The 25474-nt window shown below is 40.3% G+C and overlaps 1 protein-coding gene across 1 annotated transcript; it reads right to left on the reverse strand.

Moving 5' to 3' along the window:
- Positions 1 to 4387: 4387 nt before the first annotated feature.
- GPRC5D (G protein-coupled receptor class C group 5 member D) lies at positions 4388 to 25256 on the reverse strand. The gene is made up of 3 exons (XM_075832284.1): positions 24350 to 25256; positions 7704 to 7768; positions 4388 to 4792 (listed from the first exon to the last, which is right to left on the reverse strand). Exons 1-3 carry the CDS (start codon positions 25254 to 25256, stop codon positions 4697 to 4699), a joined length of 1068 nt encoding a protein of 355 aa, XP_075688399.1. The 3' UTR covers positions 4388 to 4696.
- Between the last annotated feature and the right edge of the window lie 218 nt (positions 25257 to 25474).

Raw genomic sequence — 25474 nt, forward strand, 5'->3', positions numbered from 1 at the left:
TGCCCCTAGACGGCCGCGGCCATGGACGAGTGAGTGTCGGGCGGCATCTCCCTCCTGAGAGACACCAGCACTCACTTCCGCATCGCTGCACTGGTTCCCGTAGGGTGCGTGTGCGCTCGCGTCCCACTTGAAAGGACCAGTGCACACACATGATTAAGATCTGTAATTAGCCCATGATCACCCTGGACAATAAAAATGGCTCTGCCCTCACTCATTGCCTGAACGTTGTTGTGTTTACTCGTGTTATGCCCCATGCACACGACAGTATTTTTCATCAGTAATTACAGACAGTAAATGCTGACAGTAATTACGGACCCATTCATTTCTATTGGCCACGGACACCTTTCAGTATTTTTACTGATGGGTGTCCGTGCTGAAAAAATCATAGAACCTGTCCTATTTTTGTCAGTAATTACGGCAAGGACTCTCCCCTAGAAGTCTATGGGAGCTTCCGTAAATACGGACGGCTACTGATGTACATTCGTAAACCGTCCGTATTTACGGAAGCATTGCTAGGCAACATGTTGATGACATCATTTGCAACCTCCCTCTTTTTGTAAAGATCCGTATATACGGATGGAATACGGATGCAATACGGAACGTATTTAGGATCAGTTTTTCTGGATAGATGAAAATACTGACGTGTGCATGGGACCTAAGTCTTGCAAATGATCCCTTAGTGATATCCTGTTCCCAGTGTTCCCGTACCTGCTACCTGTATCCTGTATCCCGTGTTACCTTTGTTCCTGTGCCTTAGAAAGTTGGAGTCGTGTTGTGCCACCGGTCATGCCTGCTGTGTTACACCACGCTTGGTGTCTGCTGCCAAAGTTCCCATCTGAGCCTAGTCGTTGCTACTGTCTGAACTACTACATTTACCCTTGTGCTTGGACTATATATACATTGACTTGGTACACTGTTTGGCCAGCTGCTATCCCGCTACTGCGGTATTGCCCTGTGGGTCCACATACCCACAGATCGTGACAAGATCTGTACAGCCGCTGCTGATGTATTTCGCTCACAGAGCATTGCATAGACCAGATACAATTGAATCTACTTCTCAGCTTAGAGTAGGACTTGCTGTCTCTGAAAGTAAACAAGAATGTTCCCATTCACTGACAGCAATCAAATATCTAAGAAATTGTAAGGAATAGAAACAGTAAATATACATATAGAATAATACATAAAGTATATTGTACATATACAATAATAAAGTATATAAGAAAGTTGTATAACTTTTTATTTATATAGTGATTAATATTTATTAACATAAACATGGAAAATCCTTTAAATTAAATTAACAACATTTCACAGTTAAAATGTTTTTGAAATACAGAGTAACTTTGCAAATACCTGGCTTTACTATTTTTGTACCGATTTTGAGCTATTTAATAACATTTTCTCAGTTCATATACACAGCTGTTAAATAAAATATGCTGGTTGTTCTTGGAAACAGAAAGCAGTTTATTTTTAGTATGCTGTCAGACATATTACGCAAATCTGGCCATACACTTAAGAGAGCTATCTTCCCTGACCTCCACATAAACATGCAGGCTCAGCCAATCCAAGCATGCATGCTTATTTCAATGTGGAGAGGGAGACAAGCTATATCAGTTACTCACTTTTAATTGTAGATTGCTGTAAAATATTTCATTAAAGGCTATGTGCTGTACACTGGAGGGCAATTTTTATTTTTTATTTATTTTTTAATAAAAAGGTTAGTCAGTGTGATTAGTGCATCTCAAAAAGTAAAACTATTTAGAAAGTTGCACTAATCACACTGACTAACCTTTTTATTTAAAAAAAAGAATTGCCCTCCAAAGGTGTACATAGCCTTTAAAGACAATACTGGGCTTTGTTTTTTGGTCCATTTAATTTTTAGGCAAAAAATGCAATGCTGAAAAATGACATAATATACAGTATGTTTGTAGTAGTCAGAACTCAATTGTTCTAATATGGAGCTCCAAACCCCCTGCTTCCCATCAAGTAGCGTTGTTAAAGAAAAAAAATTCTGGATATTTCCAGGTGCTACTAGAGGTAGCTTACTGCATGTTGATTTATACAGCTCCCACTGAACACAATGGGAGCTGTATCAGTCCATATGCAAAAAGCTCCACCTAGTGGTAGCTGCATGCAGCAAGAATTGTATCATTTATCTCTATGGCCTCATGCACACGGCCGTGCTCGTAATTACCGCCCGCGATTGCGGGCACTGCCAGCCGCAGATGCCTGCGGACAGCCGCCCGCATTCTCGGCCTGTGCTCCCATAAAAAGTGTGGGAGCAAGGCTCGTAAAACATAGGACATGTCCTATTTTTCATGGTACACTTCTGCGGCCCGGACACCTTCGCATAAAAAAACAGGAAGGTGTCCGTGGACAATAGAAGTGGATGGGTGCGTAATTGCGGACCGTAATCACAGTCCGCAATTATGGACGATTTTTACGATCGCGTGTATGGGGCTTATAGGGGGAATTTATCAACCTTTCGATGTCAGTTTTCTGCTGTGTAAGGCTGGGTTCACACGTGGCGGAATTTCACTTAAATTCCGCTGCGGACACTCCGCAGCGTTAATCCGCAGCGGAGCCGTTTCTGCATTGACTTCCACTTCTATTTAGAAGTGTTCGTTTAGACGATGCGTAACATTCCGCTGCGGAGCATAGGCTGCGGAGCGGAATTTGGTGTCCGCAGCATGCTCTGTCTGTTGCGGAGCAGTGGCGGACTCATGGCGGAATTTCTCCATTGACTTCAATGGAGATTCTAAGTTCCGCAATGAAGTCTGCAGCTGTCATGCACATGTTATGTGTGCTGCGGATACGTCTTGCTTTTTTGCCATGACATTTCTTCATTCTGGCTGGACCTATGTATTTCTAGGTCTACAGCCAGACTGAGGAAGTCAATGGGGCTCCCGTAATGACGGGAGCGTTGCTAGGAGACGTCTGTAAATAGTCACTGTCCAGGGTGCTGAAAGAGTTAAGCGATCGGCAGTAACTGTTTCTGCACCCTGGATAGTGACTACCGATCCCAATATACAGCAACCTGTCAAAAAATATAAGTTCATACTTACCGAGAACTCCCTGCTTCTGTCTCCAGTCCGGCCTCCCAGGATGAGATTTCAGTCTAAGTGACGGCTGCAGCCAATCACAGGCTAATAACAGGCTGCAGCGGTCACATGGACTGGCGCGTCATCCAGGGAGGTCGGGCTGGATGCCGAAAGAGGGACGCGTCACCAAGACAACGGCCGGTAAGTATGAAATTCTTTTACTTTCACTAGGGAAAGTGCTGTCCCTTCTCTCTATCCTGCACTGATAGGGAGAAGGGAAGCACTTTTCCCGCAGTCCGCAGCAGCTAGTCCGCATCAATTTTCTGCACATTTTGTGCAGATCCGCAGCAGAATCTGCAACGCAGATTCTGTGCGGCATTGATGCGGACAGTTGCGGAGGAAATCCGCCACGTGTGGTCATGCCCTAAAAGTCACAAAAGGGCAAAAAAGTTTTTTCGGCGGCCTCACAACAATTGTAAAAAGGGGAGCCACATTGCTTTGACAATTATAGTGGAAATCTACGCCAGCTAGGAACTGGTTGAGATTTCACTCTGTGATGTGTAGAAAGGTGGAGGCCCATGATGGGCCCCGTGCCTTGCTCCCCAGATTGGACTGTCCTCCTTTGCTTCAGACAGTTAAATAAATCAAAGTAAAAATTATACAAACCTCATTCTTCTTTCCCCCTCTGACTCCCTCAGTGTGCGGTGACTCATACATGGTCTTGACACCGGCCACCATCAGGACGTTGTATATGACACAGAACTGTTAATGTTGAGTGCAGCGTTGTATATAAAGCACTGACGCTGCATGTCGTCAGGACCTTGCATGAGCCACTGCACGCTGAAGGGACACGGAGGGGAGAAGAGTAGTGGTGAGGTGAGTATAATTATTTTTTATTTTATGTCACCACATTGCCAGCGGGTAGATGTGACAGATTTTTTTTAGAGGCTTGTGCCTCCTAATAAATCTGCAGATAGCAAAGACTAGTATATTAAACACCAGTCTTATTAAATCTGCCCTTATGACTGTGTTAAGGGAAGCAGTGGATACGTAACAGAAAAATGCAGATCCAAGCCCATTAAAGATGTATTGTGAAATTATTGTAGATACCAATTATAGTCCTTAAATCGAAACAGAATTAATGGTTTTGCCTGTACGTCTGTTACATTTTGAAGTAGAGAGATAATGGGGTCGATATTTGAATGTGTCGCATACATAAATCTGGAGTAGCAGGGTCTAAAAAACTGTCGAAAAATGCTTCTTTTCTAGCACAATGTTTTTCAAAAGTGACGTTGCATGGTGTGGTGGGGGCATAGCTGTGAGACATATTTATCGATATCTGCCAACAAAGTTTTGTGTTACAAATGTTTGCAGAATACCTTTATTACAGTAGCACAGTTGCTAGAGATATTTATCATGTGTTGCAAGACATTTAAATAAGTGTTGCAGCTTACAGATTTAGCTGTATTTTATTTGCCTGCTGACGTTAATGCTCGTCCTGTACAAAGTCAGATTACGGAAAAAAAAATATCTATTAGCAAAATGGTACACAGGGCTTCCTTATAATTTCCTGGTACTTATGTTTATGCTGATGATTTAATATCCTGGAGGAAAGAACATGTACAGATGGCTGGGGGCAAGTCCAGTGCAATATAGGTTTACATTTGGCCCAAGTCATGGGTTCGATATTGCAGATATGAGTTTGGACGCTGTTGAGGGCGAGGTATAGAGAACTCCTTTGAAGGCTCCAAATCCTGGAAATGGATAAAAAAAAGGTTTCAGCCAAGGTTTACCATTATATTTTCTAGACGACTAACAAGTAGCTTGAGGCTAATTTGCACAAAGTTAAAAAAAATTGACAACTTAAAATGAAATAAATTCATGACTGATTCAAAACAGACATGGATCTTCTTATGTATCCTATGCATTGCTGCAGTAATCTATAAAGTGTGTTCATTTTGCTTTACAGACAATTTACAGCATTTCTAAAAGCCCTTTTAGATGGACTGATGATCGAGGACACAATCCCGATCATCGGCCTGAGTAAAAGGGCCCAGCGCCAACAAATTATCAAACGTTCTTTGTTGCACAATTGATATGCTACCGACATGATTGCTCCATGTAAATGGTGCTAAACAACCGCCGATCGACTTGCTACTGTATATGGTCGATCGATGCTCGTTTACCAATATATATCCGATTAATCTACAGATTATTACTTATTTTTAGGCTTTTTTTTTTTTTTCCTCACACAGCCTCAATCTTGCCTATGGGCTTTGCCTGTTATTGCAGCTCTTTCCCATTCAAGTAAATGAAGTTGGGCTGCAATACCAGACACAGCCTATGGACAAGAGGGACGCTGATTCAGGACCCTTTTTTCTAATCTTGGTCAAACAGCTTAATTGTATCTACAAATACCTTATGTGGTACCCAAACACATGCAAGTAACATTTACTAAGTCTATTTTTATAGCAATAAAAAAAAAGGCTATCAATATAACTTGCTGACAGGCGTCATATTTGTTTATGTGAACAAACATTGGCAGCAATAATGATATAGTTGGGCATAGACCTGAGTCATTGCTCTTCCTTATAATATACCATTCATTGAGTACAGAACCTTGCAACACCTTTATTAGTAAGGGTGGTTCCAGCTATAAATTGTAGAATTCTAGGCGCCAAAATAATTAAATTACAATGATTTAATGACTGAAAAAGCATATAATTTGGGGGTTCCATGGATGACAGGCACACAAAACATTGTTCTACTATAAACATCTGCTACTTCAAGCCAAACAGCACGTATATTTAAATGAATTAGGATGGGAAATGCTCAACTTTCTAATTAAACTCTATCCCATTAGACCATGATATTTTAAAGTTTCAGAAACATGTAGGAAATTGCATAAATAACAATTCCCCAATAATAATTTATTTTGAGTGCTTCTACCTATAACCATGGAAATATTTTCAAATTACCAAGATCCTTCTGCTGAGATTCCTTACTATTAGGCCTTATTCACACGAACATGTTATACGTCCGTGCTACGCGCGTCGCACGGACCTATGTTAATGAATGGGGCCGTTCAGACTATCAGTGAATTTCACGCAGCGTATGTGTATTTTATATATATCCTGCCTACCTCCAGCTGCCAGTAGGGGGGGGGGGCTTAGAAGCGTACTGCATATAGTACTGTTTTACTATTTGACTTAAACGTATAAAAAATATTCAATGAGCTACTAAGGTCCGCCTAGTGGTTGCTGCATGCAGCCAGAATTTTTCCCTGATCTTATATTAAAGCGTTCCTTCACTTTCAGTGAAAAACGATTATAGTGCAGGAGTGTTCACTATAATAATTTTTCTAAATCACTTGTATTACCGATTTGGCTTCTAGCAGCAGCAGCACGGACTGTGTAAAGTCCATGCTACTGGCTGCTTATATCTCTTCAGTGGGAGACCGAGCGCCCTGCTTGTCTCCATGGCTCTCGTATGCAGAACGGCCGTTAGCGCTATACGGATACGTTCTGGATCCATGGAAACAAGCTGGACCCTCTGTCTCCAACTGCACAGTTATGAGCAGCCGACAGCACGACTTTACACAGTTCATGCTGCCGCTAGAAGCCAAATCGGTAATACAAGTGATTTAGAAAAACGAATAGAGTAAGTTCACACGGGGTGGATACGCTGCGTAAAGGTATACAGCGTAACTGCCCTGGTGGCCGCAGGGAATTCAGGGCGAGAAACCGCACCAAATTGTGGTGCAGTTTTTCGCACTAAATGTCCACTTCGGAAAACTGCAGCATTAGCCGGCCTGCTGGCAGGTCAGCCTCCTGGGATGATGTTTCATCCCAGGAGACCGCTGCAGCCAGCCTGTGATTGGCTACAGCGGTGGTCACATGGGATGAAACGTCATCCCAGGAGGTCAGCCCTCTGACATCATCCAGGCCGGCCTCCTGGGATGATGTTTCATCCCATCTGACTGGCGCTACAGTCTGTGATTGGTTGAAGTGGCCACATGGGATGAAACGTCATTCCTGGAGGTTGGCCTGCAGAACCTTAGAAAAAAGAAAATCACCTTATACTTACCTCTAAGTTTGCGATTTTTGCTCCATAATAATTCTGCCGTAAAAGTCGCATCACTTGACTTTTGCGGATTTAGATCCCCATTGAATTCAATGGGGAAAACCCGCAACAAATTCCTGGCTTCCGCCGCCACAATTGACATGATGTGGATTAAAAAGCCGCACCGCAGGTCAATTTGTGCGCGGAATCTCTGCATATCACGTACGCAGCGTGTGGATGAGATTTCTTGAAATCTCATCCACTCTTCTGCTACTGTATTATGCTGCGAATTTTCCACAACAAAATACCTTGCGGAAAATCGGCAGTATTTATGCCACATGTGGACTAGCCCTTATAGTGCACACACTAAAAGTGAAGGTACGCTTTAACTGTATGTCTATGCAAGTGATTTGGTTCTCCGTATCAGAAAAACAAAGAACCGACCATAAAGATATTTTGAGAAATATATCTCTACAGAATCAAGGATCTATTTTGATATATGAATATGATTTTTATATTTCGAAATGGTTTTCAAGGATAAAGATTCACTATAAGGTTAGGTGCCTAGGTGGCGGTAAACATTATTTTAGGATTAATACTCACTCTCATTGCAAGCGTTGCATCAAACCGTGGAAGAGAAGACGGTGAACTCCTTCCAGAATCTTGAACTGTTTAGAGAAAACAAAGGTTAAAGAACAATAAAGTAAACGGAACGCCAGCAGCTAAATAACTGTTACTGTCATTTACACACATGGAAAATAATATTTCTGGATATTCCTAGAATTAGAAATATGTTTAAATAAAGAAGCAATTATGGAGGCAGACATTTCTGTGGACTTTGTGTCATTTATCCTATTGAACAACAATATAGTCGACCTCTTCCCACCCTGAAATTGCTGTTCCCAGGCACCAATAGATAACTTTCAGCTGTACAGTAGAGATAATGTTTAGATTCTGTGCCCTAAATTTTATTGTATGCTGGAATTGAGACTTGGTGATGTAATTCTGAAAGTATAGAAAAAGTAAAAATCTTAGCATTCGGAGGACGGGAAAAATATTTTTTCTGATTGATACAAACTTATGAACTGCTACAAATGTGTCTTTTTTACTGACCTTTATATACTCACAGAAAATGTGCAACTAACATGTGAAGTCTATAAGCTAATGCACAGGCTGGTGCATAGACCTTGTAGTGGGACACTAAGTGCCTATATATCCATATTATAGAATCGTAGGCCCTTCGTGTGCTGCCATAAAGTGCCTCTGTAAGGCACTATATTCTCCCCTGTAAGCAATGTTTTTAGTGGAGAATCTTTGTAATATGGCATACCATGATTTCTTTTATTTGCCTCCATATACAGTGAAGGAAATAATTATTTGATCCCTTGCTGATTTTGTAAGTTTGACCACTGTCAAAGACATGAACAGTCTAGAATTTTTAGGCTAGGTTAATTTTACCAGTGAGAGATAGATTATATAAAAAAACAAAACAGAAAATCACATAGTCAAAATTATATATATTTATTTGCATTGTGCACAGAGAAATAAGTATTTGATCCCCTACCAACCATTAAGAGTTCAGCCTCCTCCAGACCAGTTACACGCTCCAAATCAACTTGGTGCCTGCATTAAAGACAGCTGTCTTACATGGTCACCTGTATAAAAGACTCCTGACCACAGACTCAATTAATCAGTCTGACTCTAACCTCTACAACATGGGCATGACCAAAGAGCTTTCTAAGGATGTCAGGGACAAGATCATAGACCTGCACAAGGCTGGAATGAGCTACAAAACCATAAGTAAGACGCTGGGTGAGAAGGAGACAACTGTTGGTGCAATAGTAAGAAAATGGAAGACATACAAAATGACTGTCAATCGACATCGATCTGGGGCTCCATGCAAAATCTCACCTCGTGGGGTATCCTTGATCCTGAGGAAGGTGAGAGCTCAGCCGAAAACTACACGGGGGGAACTTGTTAATGATCTCAAGGCAGCTGGGACCACAGTCACCAAGAAAACCATTGGTAACACATTACGCCGTAATGGATTAAAATCCTGCAGTGCCCGCAAGGTCCCCCTGCTCAAGAAGGCACATGTACAGTCCCGTCTGAAGTTTGCAAATGAACATCTGGATGATTCTGAGAGTGATTGGGAGAAGGTGCTGTGGTCAGATGAGACTAAAATTTAGCTCTTTGGCATTAACTCATCTCGCCGTGTTTGGAGGAAGAGAAATGCTGCCTATGACCCAAAGAACACCGTCCCCACTGTCAAGCATGGAGGTGGAAACATTATGTTTTGGGGGTGTTTCTCTGCTAAGGACACAGGACTACTTCACCGCATCAATGGGAGGATGGATGGAGCCATGTACCGTCAAATCCTGAGTGACAACCTCCTTCCCTCCACCAGGACATTAAAAATGGCTCGTGGCTGGGTCTTCCAGCACGACAATGACCCGAAACATACAGCCAAGGCAACAAAGGAGTGGCTCAAAAAGAAGCACATTAAGGTCATGGAGTGGCCTAGCCAGTCTCCAGACCTTAATCCCATCGAAAACTTATGGAGGGAGCTGAAGATCTGAGTTGCCAAGCGACAGCCTCGAAATCTTAATGATTTACAGATGATCTGCAAAGAGGAGTGGGCCAAAATTCCATCTAACATGTGTGCAAACCTCATCATCAACTACAAAAATCGTCTGACTGCTGTTCCTGCCAACAAGGGTTTTGCCACCAAGTATTAAGTCTTGTTTGCCAAAGGGATCAAATACTTATTTCTCTGTGCACAATGCAAATAAATATATATAATTTTGACAATGTGATTTTCAGTTTTTTGTTTTTTTTATATAATCTATCTCTCACTGGTAACATTAACCTAGCCTAAAAATTCTAGACTGTTCATGTCTTTGATAGTGGGCAAACTTACAAAATCAGCAAGGGATCAAATACTTATTTCCTTCACTATAGAATCTGAGGCACATTAAGGAACATTTTTTGGCCCCTAGCAAGCTATAGGGGCCATATCACAGATCTGTACAAAGAATTAGCTCGAGGCCATTAATAATTTAATTTATAAAAATAAAGACCTGTAGAGACTTAAATATGCTGCCTCCCAATACTGTTTCTTAAAAAGCAACAAAATAGTTGAATGATGAAAAAGAACAAAACTGTTGGCAGACATTTCCAACAAAAACAGTCGAAAAGTTATTTTGCATAATTCTACAAAAAATTGTACATCCTGATGAAGCTCACCCACAACAACAGAGTTCCCCTTATACCTGCATGGAAAATAACAGGCTAGACATTGAGGCTTTTTAAGGAAGTAATCTTCACTAAAATGCAATACCAGTGCTTATATTTCGCAGTACATTCATTGATTTCTCTTTCTCAAACACACACACTAGAGCCAGTTTTAAGGAATTGTCTCAGAAAGCTAACCCTTATCCATATGGGCTATTAGGGCATATAAATAATAACCGCTGTAGCAGCCCTAGCGGCTGCTATTGGGCCCACGGCATGAGGGGGCCCGTGCCACATATTCTCAGTGGCGTCGCAAAACATCGGGCATCTGGGGACCCGGGCGACTGCCACGTTTAATTGTATCTGCTTCCTTAGGACAATACAAAAAAAAATCATGTTTTTGGGTCGCCATATTCCGAGACCCATAATTTTTATTGCTTTTCAGTCCACGGAGCTGTGGGAGGGTTAGTTTTTTGCGGCAGGAGCTGAAGTACCATTTTGGGTACTCGCAAAATTTTGATCACTTTTTATCCTATTTTTTAGGAGGCAGGGTGACCAATAAACAGCAATACTGGCATAGTTTTATTTTATTTTTTTCTATACAGCGTTCACCATACATTATAAATGACATGTTAACTGTATTCTGTAGGTCAGTACAATTCTGGCGATACCAAATTTATATTTCTTTTTTATGTTTTACAACTTTTTGCACAATAAAATTACTTTTTTTTCTGTTGCCATGTTCTGAGGACCATAACTTTTAAAAAAAATTGTCGATGGAGCTGTATGAGAGCCTGTCTGTAGTTTTTATTGGTACCATTTTTGGACACCCACAATCTCGATCCGGGGATACCGATTCCCTACAAACCCCTCAGATGCTGAGGAGCTAGCTCAGGTCCCTGCCGTAACAGCAGGGTGTCAGCTGTAATATACAGCTGACACCCGCGGCTGATTGCACGGGCTCAGCTTCTGAGACTGTGCCATCTATCTGTCGCAAGTACACTATATTGTGCGGGAAGCACTAGCTGTCCATGGTGTATACTCATGACAAATGTCGGGAAGGGGTTAACATTCCACATATTTACAACAACATTATAATTACGACTGGAACTTCATAGGATAGGAAACAGGGACCTTCAGAACAAGAGAGCATTTATTCATGCTACCACTCCTAGTTTACTGATAATTCCTTTCTCATAGGTGTGTCCATAACTTATTTTCATACATACAGTTTACCACAGAAAACAGCGACTTCCTTCCTAGTTACTTATTATTTAGTTGTACATCTATCTTATCTTTCATTTCATTAGGAAACTTAAGTGGTAGATGTACTCCCTATTTAACGGTCATTCTTATGTACAGAATTATAGGAATTCCTGAAATATCACTTGAGTGTATAATTTAAAATTCTTCATATCAAACATCAAAATATCAAATATAAGTTGCTACAGTCAGACATGTATTTTATTTTAAAGTGGTATTCCCATTTTGTACATTAATAAAAAGTCTGATAGATGCAAGTCCAACCTCCGGGACACGCACATATCTCTAGAAAGGGGCACCCTGACCCTAGTCCTACCCTCTGCCAGTTTTGCTATTTTTGGAACTCCCATAGAAGTGAATGAGAGTCACGGAAACCGTGCAGCACGGTGAGCCACGCTGTTTCCATAACTCCAAATACCAAAATTTTCAAGGTAAAAAAAAACTCTTGTCCCAAAAGATTTCCCAAACGTGACACAGGGTTGAAAAGGTAGATTTTCAATTAAATCATCTAAAAAAAAAAGGCTCTAATCAACCTGCCACATGACAATAATGACTTCTGATGCCACTCTCCTTGTTCTAGTTGGTGCATGGTTAAAGATATTTTTAAAACATTGGCTATCGCTACTACAGTTAGATGGGTGCCGGAAATTAAACATTCTAGGGAATTTCATAGCGTTCAGTCATCCTCCATCAGTGAAATTTATGACAAATGCCAAGTTCAATCAACACATCTTACATTAGTTACATTAGTTCAGGGCTCTACCATTTAGGCTTTCTGGAGTGCCAAGAGTTTTTGCGAAGACTATCATAGTTCTGGCAGCTTATCAGTAATGGGTTCACCTAGTTTCATATCTGGACGACTCATCTCGTCAGTACCTCCAATTTCACATCCAGTTGGTGACAGAGTGCCTGTAAGATCACGGCTTTCTAATAAATTGGAAAAAGTCAGATGTTCCCCAACTCACCAAAAGAGATTTCTGGCATTCGTTCTGAACTCTCAAAGCATGAAGACGTATCTTCCCCAAGACAAGATTTCCATTATTCAATAGAGGATCAGATGGATAATTCTTCAGCTCCAAACCACTCTGCAACTGGCCATGAGTACCCTAAGTCTTCTTACAGCTTCTATTCAGGTGAGGCCTTTAGCAAAAGCCCATTTCAGATCATTACAGTCAGAGATCTTTACACGTTGTGACAGGAATATTTCAATCTGGGAAAAATCGTCAAGATCTAAGATGGTGGCTTTCTACTCTCAATATGTCAATTGGGAAATACATTTAAATGATAACTCACGTCACAATATATTCACAATCTATTTTTGAAGATCTAAAACCTTCACACTTGCTGTAATATTTTTCTTCTTAGTGATCAGAAGGAAATGTGGCTTAATTCAAATCGACAATCTAGCGGCTCTTTACTACATAAACAAGCAGGGAGGAACCCCTAAAGAAAGAATGTGCATGTTTGATGCGTTTAGCCAAACTCAATATTCAAGATCTAAGAGTGGTTTACATCAAAGGGAGTTTCTTTCTCTAGGCAGATTTCTTAAGTCGCCAGAAGTTGAATCCAGCAGAATGAGAACTGAACCAATCTTTTTTTCAAACCATTATTCAGATATGAAGCACTCAAGAAAGGGATGGGATATCTACAAGACAACACCGCAAGATGAGCAGGTTTTGCTCTCTTAGAAGAGTGGACCAAATGTCAGTGCTCGATGTGTTCTCCATCAGCTGGAAGGGAAGATTCCTTTATCTCTTTCCTCTAGTTTCGATGATTCCAAGGATTCTTCAGAAAATAAATCAGGAATATCCAAGAGTCATATTAATAACACCTTTTTTGGCCGCGAAGGGTTTGGTTTCCGATACTGTTGCAGCTATCGAGAGGAGAATTCTGGATGCTACTTCTGCTGAAAGATTTGCTGCTCTAAAAGAATTGTCATCATCCACAGTTAAAGAGACTCTATAACGGCCTGGAATATGACAGAAGAAATCCAGTCTAGGTTTGTTAGAGGAGGTAGTGAGTATTCTCATAGCTTCCAGAAAACAGTCTACCAATAGGATTTATGGTAGGATGCGGAATAAGCTACACAGTTGGTGTTCAGAGAAGAATATTGATTCTCTGGAAGTTCCACAAATTCTTAAATTCTTGAAAGAGGGTTTTCGGAAAGATTTAAAACCTAATATACTCAAAGTTCATGTGTCAGCAATTAATGCTCTTACAATTGGCTAGTTTTCTCATAATCCCTTGATTTGTAGATTCTTCAAATCTCTGAAGAGGCTAAGGCCGAAGGTGAAACCTCCTGTTCCAACTTGGAACCCGTCACCTGTCTTTGTGGCATTAATGTCATCACCTTTTGAACCTCTGCAAGAAGTTGAGCTTAGATGGGTTTCCTTTAAAGTTATTTTTTAAGTACCCATTACATCTGCCAATTACAGGCTCTCTCCGTTAAGGAACCCTAACTTAACCTCTTGCCGCGCTGCTCCGCAATAGTACGTCCTGCAGAGGGGTTAGTTCCCGCATCCAGACGTACTATTGCGGAGTAGTTCCCGGCGCACACTGTCCTAACGGACAGTGTCCGGAAACTGGGAGGACAGCTGTCCCTGACAGCTGACACTCCAGCCTTGCTGGTCAGCGGACCATCGCCGCTGATTTCGGCAATTAACCCCATAAATTTAAGTGGTTTGAAGCACATCGGCAGCCCCCACGAAGTGATCGTGGGGGCTACCGATGCTTGTCGTGGCAATCGGAGGTCAGACACTGACCTCCGGGTTGCCATGTACGGAAGCCTCGGCGGAGCAGCCTCCGGCCGGTCCCCCGAGACTTCCTGTCAGTGTGACTGTCACGTCACAATGACATTTGGAATGCATTACACTACTTGGGGGTTGTAATGCATTACAGCAGCGATCAAAGCTGCAAGTCTAAGTGTCCCCTAGTGGGACAAGTGAAAAAAGTAAAAAAAAGATAATAAAAATGTTTTAAAAAAAGTATAAAACTAAAAGTTATAAATCATATAAACAAACACTTCATTTTTTTCCTATAATAAATTTTTCATTATTGGAAAAAAATTAAAACGTTAAAAAAGTACACATATCTGGTATCACCGCGTTCGTAACAACCCCAACTATAAAACTATAATGTTATTTTTCCCGCACGATGAACACCCCCCAAAAAAACAATAAAAAACTACACCAGAATCTCTATTTTTTGGTCACCACCCCTCCCAAAATAGAGAATAAAAAGTAATCAAAAAGTCGCATGTACCCGAAAATAATACCGATAAAAACTACAACCCGTCCCGCAAAAAACAATCCCTTACACCGCTGTTTTGACAGAAAAAAAAAATGTTACGGCTCTCAGAATATGGTGACAGAAAATAAATTATTTTATAAAAAAGTGATTTTATTGCGCAAAAGCTGCAAAACATAAAAAAAACCTATATACATATGGTATCGCCGTAATCGTATCGACCCGCAGAATAAAATATAATGGTCATTTATAGTGCACGGTGAACGCCGCAAAAAAATAAACTAAAAAACATTGTCAGAATTGCTTGTTTTTGGTCACCCGGCTTGCAAAAAACTTTAATAAAAAGTGATCAAAAGAAATCGCATGTATTCCAAAATGGTACCAATGAAAAGTACAGATTGTCCCGCAACAAATAAGCCCTCACACAGCTCCGGTGGTGAAAAAATAAAGAAGTTCTGGCTCCCAGAAATATGGCGATGAAAAATGTGCAGTGTTTTCTAAAAGCGGATAAGATCCGACACCATTTATCAGTGCGACACCGGCCACACATCTATGAATTATTATTTATTTACCGAATTTTTATACCCTCTTATTATGCCCTGATGTACTCCGCACAGATTACATATGCCCCCACATTATAAACTGAAATACCAGCAAAACCCCAAACAGAAAAACTACCAAGCAAAATCTGCGCTCCAAAAGCAAAATGGCGTCCCTCGCTTCTGAGCCTTGCAGCGTGCCCAAACAGCAGTTTGTGCCCACATATATGGCATCACCATACCCGGGAGAACCCGCTTAACGCTTTATGTGGTATTTGTCTTCAGTGGCACAAACTGGGCACAACATATTATGCACTAAAATGGCACATCAGTGCAAAATTGCAATATTCACACCATCCGCTGTGCATTAACCCCTTTGAGCACTATGACTTAATAGCACGTCATGGTGCGGGGGTGATGTATGGAACGGGCTCACATGCTGAGCCCGCTCCATACGCTGCGGGTGTCGGCTGTGTATTAGAGCTGACACCCAGGACTAACGGACAGGAACAGCGATCGTGCGGTTACAGGAGTCTGTAAGAATAACAATATACTGCAATACATTAGTATCGCAGCATATTGTACCCGCGATCCAATGATCGCTGGTACAAGTCCCCTAACGGGACTAATAAAATGTGTAGAAGAATAAAAGTTATTAGTAGTGAGAAAGAAAAAAAAGTAAAAAAAAAACCTTTTCCCATTTTTCTTCAAAAGTAAAGTAAAAAAATAAACAGAATTGATATCGCTACGTCCGTAAAAGGCGGAACTATTACAATATACCATTATTTAACTCGCACGGTGAACACCGTAAAAAACGTAAATAATTTAAACAGCCAAAATCGCTGTAGTTTTCGTTTTTACCGCACGGCAAAAGCTCTAAAAACGAAAACCCCAAAAAATGGAATCAGATTTTTTTCCTATATTACTGTATTTTCCTATTTTTTTTCAGTTTCCCAGTACTTTTTATGGCACTTTAAATGGTATCAATAGAAACTACAATTCCTCCCGCAAGAAATAAGCCCTCATATCACTCAACTGACGGAAAAAGAAAAAAGTTATGGCTCTTGGAAGGCGGGCAGTGAAAAACGAAAATAAGAAAGCAAGAAATGGATCAGTCCTGAAAGGGTAATTAATTTATAATGAAAAAAATGTATGACCACATGTGGGGTATTTCCGTACCCGGGAGAAATAGCTTTACAAAAATTTGTTGTTTATTTCTCCTTTATCCCTTGTGAAAATGAGAAAATGCAACATTTTAGTGGAAAAAAATTGTGATATTAATTTTCTCCGCCTAATTCTAATAAATTCTGCAAAAGACCCATGGAGTCTAAATGCTCACTATACCCCTAGAAAAGTTCCTTGAGGGGGGTTTCCAAAATGGGGTAACTTGGGGGGCTTCCACTGTTTTGGTCTCTCCAGGGCGTTGCAAAGGCGGCATGTCACCGAAAAACAATCCATCAAAATCCGTGCTCCAAAATCCAAATGGCGCTACTTCCCTTCTGAGCGCTGCCATGGGTCCAATCATCAGTTTATTACCACATATGGGGTATTGCCGTAATCAGGAGAAAATGCTTTACAAATGTTGTGGTTCTTTTTTCCTTTATTCCTTGTAAAAATTTAAAATTTCTATGCTTTTTCAGAAAAAAAGTTGATTTTAATTTTCACTGCCTAATTCCACTAAATTCTGCAAAAAACCTGTGTGGACAAAATGCTAACTATACACCTAGAAAAATTCCTTGATAGGTGTAGTTTCCAAAATGGGGTCACTTTTGGAGGGTTTCCCCTGTTTTGGTCCCTCCAGGGGGTTGCAAACGCGACATGGAATCTAAAACCAATCCAGCAAAATCCATGCTCCAAAATCCAAATGGCGCTCCTTCCCTTCTGAGCCTTGCTGTGGATCCAATCAGCAGTTTATTACCACATATGGGATATTACTGTAATCGGGAGACATTGCTTTACATATGTTGGGGTGCATTTTCTTTATTATTTCTTGTAAATATTAAAAATGTCTATGTTTTTTCAGAAAAAAGTAGATTTTCATTTTTACAGACTAATTCTAATAAATTTAGTGAAAAACCTGTGCGGTCAAAATGCTAACTATACACCTAGATAAATTCCTTGAGGGGTGTAGTTTCCAAAATGGGGTAACTTTTGGGGTGTTTCCACTGTTTTGGCACCACAAGACCTCTTCAAACCTGACAAGGTGCCTAAAATATATTCTAAAAAAAAGGAGGCCCAAAATCCTCTAGGTGCTTCTTTGCTTCTGAGGCCGGTGCTTCAGTCCATTATCACAATAGGACCACATGTGGGATATTTCTAAAAACTGCAGAATCTGGGCAATAAATATTGAGTGGCATTTCTTTGGTAAAACCTTCTGTGTTACAAAAAAAAAATGTATTAGAAATTAATTTCGGCAAAAAAAAAATTATTTGTAAATTTCTCCTCTACTTTGCTTTAATTCCTGTGAAACGCCTAAAGGGTTAAAACACTTTGTGAATGCTGATTCGAATACCTTGAGGGGTGAAGTTTTCAAAATGGGGTGACTTCTGGGGATTTTCTAATATATAAGGCCCTCAGAGCCACCTCAGACTGAACTGGTCCCTGAAAAAATAGCCTTTTGAAATTTTCTTTCAAATAAGAGAAATTGCTGCTAAAGTTCTAAGCCTTGTAACATCCTAGAAAAATAAAAGGACGTTCAAAAAACGATGCAAACATAAAGTAGACATATGGGAAATGTTAACTAGTAACTATTTTGTGTGGTATTACTATCTGTTTTACAAGCAGATACGTTTAAATTTAGAAAAATCCTAATTTTTGCTAATTTTTTCTAAATTGTGGTGTTTTTCAGAAATAAATACCAAAATTATCGACAAAACTTTTTCACTAACATAAAGTACAACATGTCACGAGAAAACAATCTCAGAATCGCTCGGATAGGTAAAAGCATTCCAACGTTATTACCACATAAAGTAACACATGTCAGATTTGAAAAAATCGTCTGGGTCCTGAAGGCCAAAACAGGCTGGCTCCTGAAGGGGTTAAAATTCTTCCAGATTGCCTTAAACTCACCATGCTATTGTTTTTGTCCAACATTTCCACTCCTTTCAACATCAACAGGGAATTTTTATCAGGGCCACAATCCTTTGCTCACCATACATTTTGGCAAGTTGCCCTGCCTTGTAGAAAGAAACAATACTCACGCTCATAATCCGTTGGCTGTGCATAGAATTGCTCAAAGATGTCCATGTGCACGACTGTGTAGACTTTGCATGAAAAAATATTGGATCCATAATCCTCGTGACTATAATTGCGCAGCAAACGCAGATTTTTGGATCATGTAGTGACTGTGGGTGCAGCTCGTGTGAATTTTCTGTGTGCCAGTACCTATTGTTTTGCAAATTAATACTCCGGTAAGATAGAACCATGCTTCATCAGATATGATGAATTGCAATAGGTGCAAATGACCATCTATGACCATATCCAGTAGCCATTTGCAATACATCAAGCACTTCTGTTTATCCACCTTCTTTAACTCATGCACAACTGACACATCGCATGGCTTCATGCAAAGCTGTTTCAGTACACGTCAACATGTTGTTCTACTAATGTGCGCCTGCTGGAATAATTGTTATAATCTTCTCCTCTCTCTGGTTGACTATTTTTTTTTACGCATCAGCCACGGATCCTGTGTTACGCTACTTCCGCACCAAACCATGTATGCTGCTTTTTGATAGAATGGAAAGGAACGGAAATTTAGGAGCAAAACAGTCCTGTGTTTCTGTGAATGAGTCTGTGCGTACATAGGCCTCCATGATCGCAATTCTTTATTGAATCAAACACAGCATCTTGGACACGCTCGCACACAACACTACTGCCCTCCGCAGAGTGGCAGGGAATGATACGATGGGCCTTATTAAGTTCTTAAACTGTTTAAGACCTATTTATGAAGCAAATGTGCACAGAGGTTTGTGTCTCACTGGACACGTTTCTCGAAAAGATGGTGTGGCTTAGTGGAAAGGCAGTCGTGGCTTAAAATGTGCAAAAATTTGGCACAAAAAAACTGTCATTACCGAAGACAACCTAGAGGTGGTATAGGATAGAGGAAAGTATCTAGCATGTCTAGCAAGATGTGCAAAATTTATTATATAGAGTGCGCCACTGTGATAAATTTGGTGCATCTTCTGACTGTCTGGTCTAAGTTTACCCTGTCTAAATTGGCCCAATTTATGTACACAGGTAAATAATTGGTTATGGGACAGAAAATGTAATAAATAGTATACACTCAAACTAGTCTAAAGTCAGCAGTTGGGTACCACAAGGATCTGTGTTAGGCCCAATTATTTGAAATCATTTTATTAATGAACTTGTGGATAGGATTGAATGTACTGAAGTCTAAATGATCGGTAAATGTATGCACAGGTGATTGCAGGTGATATTCTATTTCAAGGAGATTTCTACAAGGAGATATTACCATTTTTGAGGTTCTTAATAGAACTATAACTAGATAAGGGCAATAGTACACTTCAATATCATGTCAACAACCTTCTCTCAGTGACATCACCAGCCAGTGGAATGGAGGGAAAAAAATGGGTTTAAAATACCAAAAAACGAGGGGAACAGTGTCAGACTTTGGGGGATTCTACACTGAAGAAGTTCTCAATTTTTCCTGTTATACCCCACAATAAGTTCAGGATATGTTACATCAGTGAGTGTTTGGTCTTCTGTTATTTTATTCCATTTATTTTTATAACTGTTTTGCACTATTATTTTTAATGTAATTATTAATTTTTTTCTGTATATTATGAGAATTTTATTTTCTTGTAACACATTGTGCTATTGCATATGAAACCTGAAAATTTAATAAGTTGCTCCCTGTAGTTCTAATGACTCCATTCTCCGAAGAAACATTACCCATTTGATTAGGATTTTCTCTTTCAATACTGTGAGTACCTAAGGTTAATCCTGTGCAGAATAGCATCGGTTAACGTAGGTGTATCCAGCAAAGTGTTAAACCTGTTTTTTCTAAGCTCCTATTGCCTAGGTTAAATAATTCAATATGTGAGGGCAGTGGTTTTTACTAGATTTGGGTGTCTGATAGCTATGTGAGGGATTTAGAATAAGTCTGTAATCTAAAGTAGGTGACTGTGAATCTGCATGATAAATCTAGTAGGCTCCATTGTTTACATCCTTTTCAGTGACGTGAGCTAAGGATAGGGATCATCACAGATTCCAAAGTGACTAATGATCTTTTAACTGCCAAAGCCTTAAAACATTAATCTGCGCTCCTCCTTCTAGACCTGTCCTCTGCCTTTGACACAGTTGATCACTTCCTCCTGTTACAAATTCTCTGGCCCTCTCCTGAATCTCCTCATACCTCAACAACTGAACATTTGCTGTCTCCCACTCACACACCAGCTCCTCATCTCTGTTGTTGTCCCTCTAGACTCTCCTGGGACCCTTGCTCTTTTCCATTTACACCTGGGACAGCTCATAAACTCCCATGGTTTTCTGTACCATTCTTAGGCTTCGTTCACATCTGCGCTATGGCTCCGTTCCGACGTTCCGTCTGAGCTTTGACTGAATCAATAGCGTAGGACTCCGTTCCGAAGGAAAGCTCTGACAGAACGTCGGAACGGAGCCATAGCGCAGATGTGATCAAATCTTTATGCTGACAACACCCAAATTTATCTCTCTGACCCAGATGTCACCTCCCTGCTATCCAGAGTACCAGAGTGTCTAACACAGACATGGGCAAACTACGGCCCGCGGGCCACGTACGGCCCGTTAGGCTTTTTAATCCGGCCCGCCGAACTTGTCCAAATTATAGTAAAAACCTCCTTTTTTTTCCCCTTTCCCTGCAATGCCCACGTTTTCCCAATAGATGGCGCACTCAAAACACATTGACCGTTGTTAATGTGGCGCGTATTTCTCTTTATTTCACTTTAATTTTCACTTCGTTTCACGTCACCATTAAGCCCTTCGGTTTTCAAAGAGTACAATATCAGCCGTCACTTTGCCACGAAGCATGCAAACTATGCTAGCAAGCAGTCAACACAAGAACGGGCGGCTACTGCTCAGAGGTTGGCAGCTAATTTACAGAGTCAACAGAACTTTTTTCTTGATAAATCACAGTGCGTATGTTATTTTAATCTATTTACATTTCCTCCTCCCAGTATCTGCGAAATAGTATGTAAATGCCATATCTTGCATATTCCTTGAGACAAATTTATTAACTGATAAGGGCTATTTTTCACATTTGAAAGACAGTTAATAAATTGGGTTGTAGTGTTCTTACTGTGCTATGAGGTTTGCACACACTACATTTAATGCTTTAGTATATCCGGCCCAAACACTCCCTCCAAATGCTCCTGGCCCGGCCCCTCTGTCAAATTTTAGAACCCATTGTGGCCCGCGAGTCAAAAAGTTTGCCCACCCCTGGTCTAACATGTACATCCTCCTTCTTCTCCGCCCCGTTCTTAAGCTCAACTAGAAAACTGAATTCACTATCTCAATCAACCCTATTACCAGAATTATCAGCCTTTGATTCTGCCCTCTCCTTCAAACCGCACATCCAAGCCCTTGCCGCCTCCACCTCAAAAACATTTCTCGAACCCGCTCTTTCCTCAACCACGAGTCAACAAAAGTGCTAGTACATACCACCCGCCTAGATTATTGCAACATGCTTCTCTGTGGCCTCCAACCTAACACTTGCACCCCTCCAATCCACCCTCAACTCTACTGCCAGGATAATCCACTTCTCCTCTCGTTTCACATCCGCCTTTTCCCTCTGCCAATCCCTTCACTGGCTACCCATTGCCTTGCGAATTCAGTTAAAAATATTAATAATGACATACAAGGCTGTCTACAACCTGTCCCTTCCATACATCTCTGCCCTAATATGCAGATACCTCCCAATTCATAATCTATGGTCCTCACAAGACCACATGCTTTGCTCTCCTCTTATCTGCTCCTCACATCATAGTCTCCAAGATTTCTCCTTTGCATCCCTAATACTCTGGAACTCCCTACCTCAACACATTAGATTCTCTCTAACCATCCAAACCTTAAAAGGCAACCTGAAAACCCACCTCTTCAGAAAGGCTTACAACCTGCAATAACCCTGCTGCCACTACATTACTAGATGACAAGCTTCTACCGTTTCTGTCTGATTTTCCCTTCCATTGTAGATGTAAGCCCTCGAGGACAGGGTCCTCTCTACTTGTGTACCAATCTGTCAAATAGTAAGCTTGTGTTTATTGTACTTCTTGTTTTTATTGTCTCAAGTCATGTACTTAAACCACTTCTCATATGTACAGTACCCTGGAATTAATAGCACAAAAAATAATACTAATAATAATAATATATTTTACAGTATATTGGTGCTATTTATAACACATACCTCATAAAAAGTGCAGGTGTGTCCATCTCTGCAACACCTGCCTTTTAAATATATATTTTCAAAATAAATTCTTGTCCTATCGTGGGTGTGTTCAAGTTATATGTGAGTCATGAAAAGTTTTATTGGCGATGAGCTCAAAAGTCGGTCTACACTTGACTAGCTTTTATGCATTTCCCCACTCAACATTCTTTTACTTATAACACAAATACAAAAAATAAAGTTCAAACCTCTCTAAGGCACAAATAAGTGGAGTAATTCGAGTTGGTGATTATTACCTGGCTCCTTCTTTACCAAACACACTCCCCTCCATCTTTTACAGTGAAAAATCATATTAAGTAATGATAAGGACCCGTAAAATATACTAAGAAATAGCTAATTAACAAACTTCTAATTGTGCCTAATGTTGCTAAGACACTATTCAAACTTTGCACAGTATTTCGTTCTAAACATTAAGCCCCAATAAAGTGAGGAAAGCTCATTTTTGGCTAATGTCCATTTTGCATATTGTCATATAATGTTCGTTTATTCACACAAAAATATTTTTACATCCAAATGTCAAGTGCTTAAATGATACAAGATTATGTGTTCAGTGTTTCAATATGTACCAACAATAAGGCCTCATGAACACGGCCGTAGCCATGTGCACGGCCATGATTTTCGGGTTGGCCGGCAGCAGAGTGTCACCCGTGAGCCGCCCGCATATTGCGGACCGTGCACATGGCGCGTCCATTATTTCCTATGAGCCTGGACCGCAGAACACGGCCGTAATAATACATGCCCGTTCTCTCTGCGGTCCGGGCTCCTGGGCCATGCAAAGACCGTGAAAACCACGGTCGTGTGCATGGCCCCATAGAAATGAATGGGGCCGCAATTCTACCGTGGATTTTCAGGGGAATTGCGGCCGCAAAAGCACGTTCGTGTGCATGGGGCCTAATATGTTTCCTATAAGAAATATTTAAAATTGATACATGTCCCATGTTGGCTGGCAGATTACTTAAAGGAAAAATCCAGCAAAGATAATGTTGGTAATGGTCTGATCGTTTGTACCATTCCTAATCTTAAGTGTATGGTTATTTTTAGAATGTTGAATAAGATTTCTTTAGAAGTCTTTTGTTCTGCAAACCAATGGTGTTCAGAGATTACAAACCTCACAAATGCACTTTTTTTCGCATGGATCTTTAATAAATCAGAAGATTATTAAGACTGTATTTCCCCTTTGAACACCATATACTCAGTGACATAGGTGGTAGACAGTAGATAGTCCCATAAACTATACTTTGTGGTTTAATGAATTAACACTTTTTTTTCTTGTAGGGAGTAACTACATGCTTTTTGCTGTATTGTGAGCTCAGATGATAAAAAAAAAGGTATATTTGTTTATAGTTAACATGTCAGCGTGTTTTTCTAGTACATATCAGACATGTTTTAAATTCGATTACTTCTAAAAAATATTTGCTGGTCTTATTTTACTGCAATCTTGCAGCCTCTGAGTGTCAGGTAATGTAAAATACAAAGCAAAACAAAGATAAGTAAAAAAAACACTAGCTTTTACATGAATAGAAACCTACCTTGGGTTAAGTCTTCTTGAGAGTACACTCGATTGTCTACTCCAACAGTTTGCCGAAGAAGATGTGGTTGTTGCTGGTTAATCTGTTTGGAACAATCCGATTGGTGTCTTGTCATCAAACAAAGCTCTGGAACCATGTACAAAATGAGGAAAACCCAACCATTGGCTACTAAAGCTATGGCTCTCACAGGGTCATCCCACGCAGGACTAGTACCCAAAGATATATTTCCTCTTAGTAGCATAGAAATCCAAGTTACCCAAATGCCAATTGAGAAAAACATTGTTATATAAATATGGGCACTATGTCGTTTCCAGTATTTACAAGGTCCACACATGCTGATCATTGAAATAAGAAATGTGATAGCCATCAATGCCAAAACATATATAAGTATGAGCACAAAGTCAATGTTACGTGCTGGAAGATTTGCCTGAATACGATTGCATTGGTCCATATTTCTTCCCAGATAGATTGCTACATAAAGAATGGCTATAATAATTTGCACAAATGATAGAGCAATGACTGTGATTAGCATCACCCACCATGACATACCCAGTCCACCCCGAACCAGTTTCACTAGTTTACTGGCATGAACTAAAAGGCAAGAAAAACAGATGGCAAATAGAACTCCAAAAAGGAAGAAACGTGTTGGGCAAGTATAGATATTCAGTCTGATGATAAAGGCAAATGTAAGACCAAAGATTCCAAGTGTGCCAACGAGGAAGATAAATTGAATAGGAACCAAAGCCCGTTTGACATTGTCACAAATACGTGGCACTATAAAAAGAAGTGCTAGCATAAGAGCAATGGTAAACACAACCCCGGCTGCAGCCAACGTTTCCACCACGATGCCCCATGCATCCTGTGCACTGCACAAGAATATGTAGTCTTCAGCAACATTACAAGACATCTTGTTTTAGGACTTTACCAGATCTGACAGATTCTGTTAGGAAAAAAATGAAAATAGTATAATTAGTAAAAGCATGAACACGTAACCATCATTTAAACACTATCATTTATCCTATCTATCTATCTATCTATCTATCTATCTATCTATCTATCTATCTATCTATCTATCTATCTATCTATCTATCTATCCAATTATATAATTCAGAAGTCATAGAGTTA

This window comes from Rhinoderma darwinii, chromosome 7 (assembly GCF_050947455.1).
Source record: "Rhinoderma darwinii isolate aRhiDar2 chromosome 7, aRhiDar2.hap1, whole genome shotgun sequence".
Classification (NCBI taxonomy): Eukaryota; Metazoa; Chordata; class Amphibia; order Anura; family Rhinodermatidae; genus Rhinoderma; species Rhinoderma darwinii.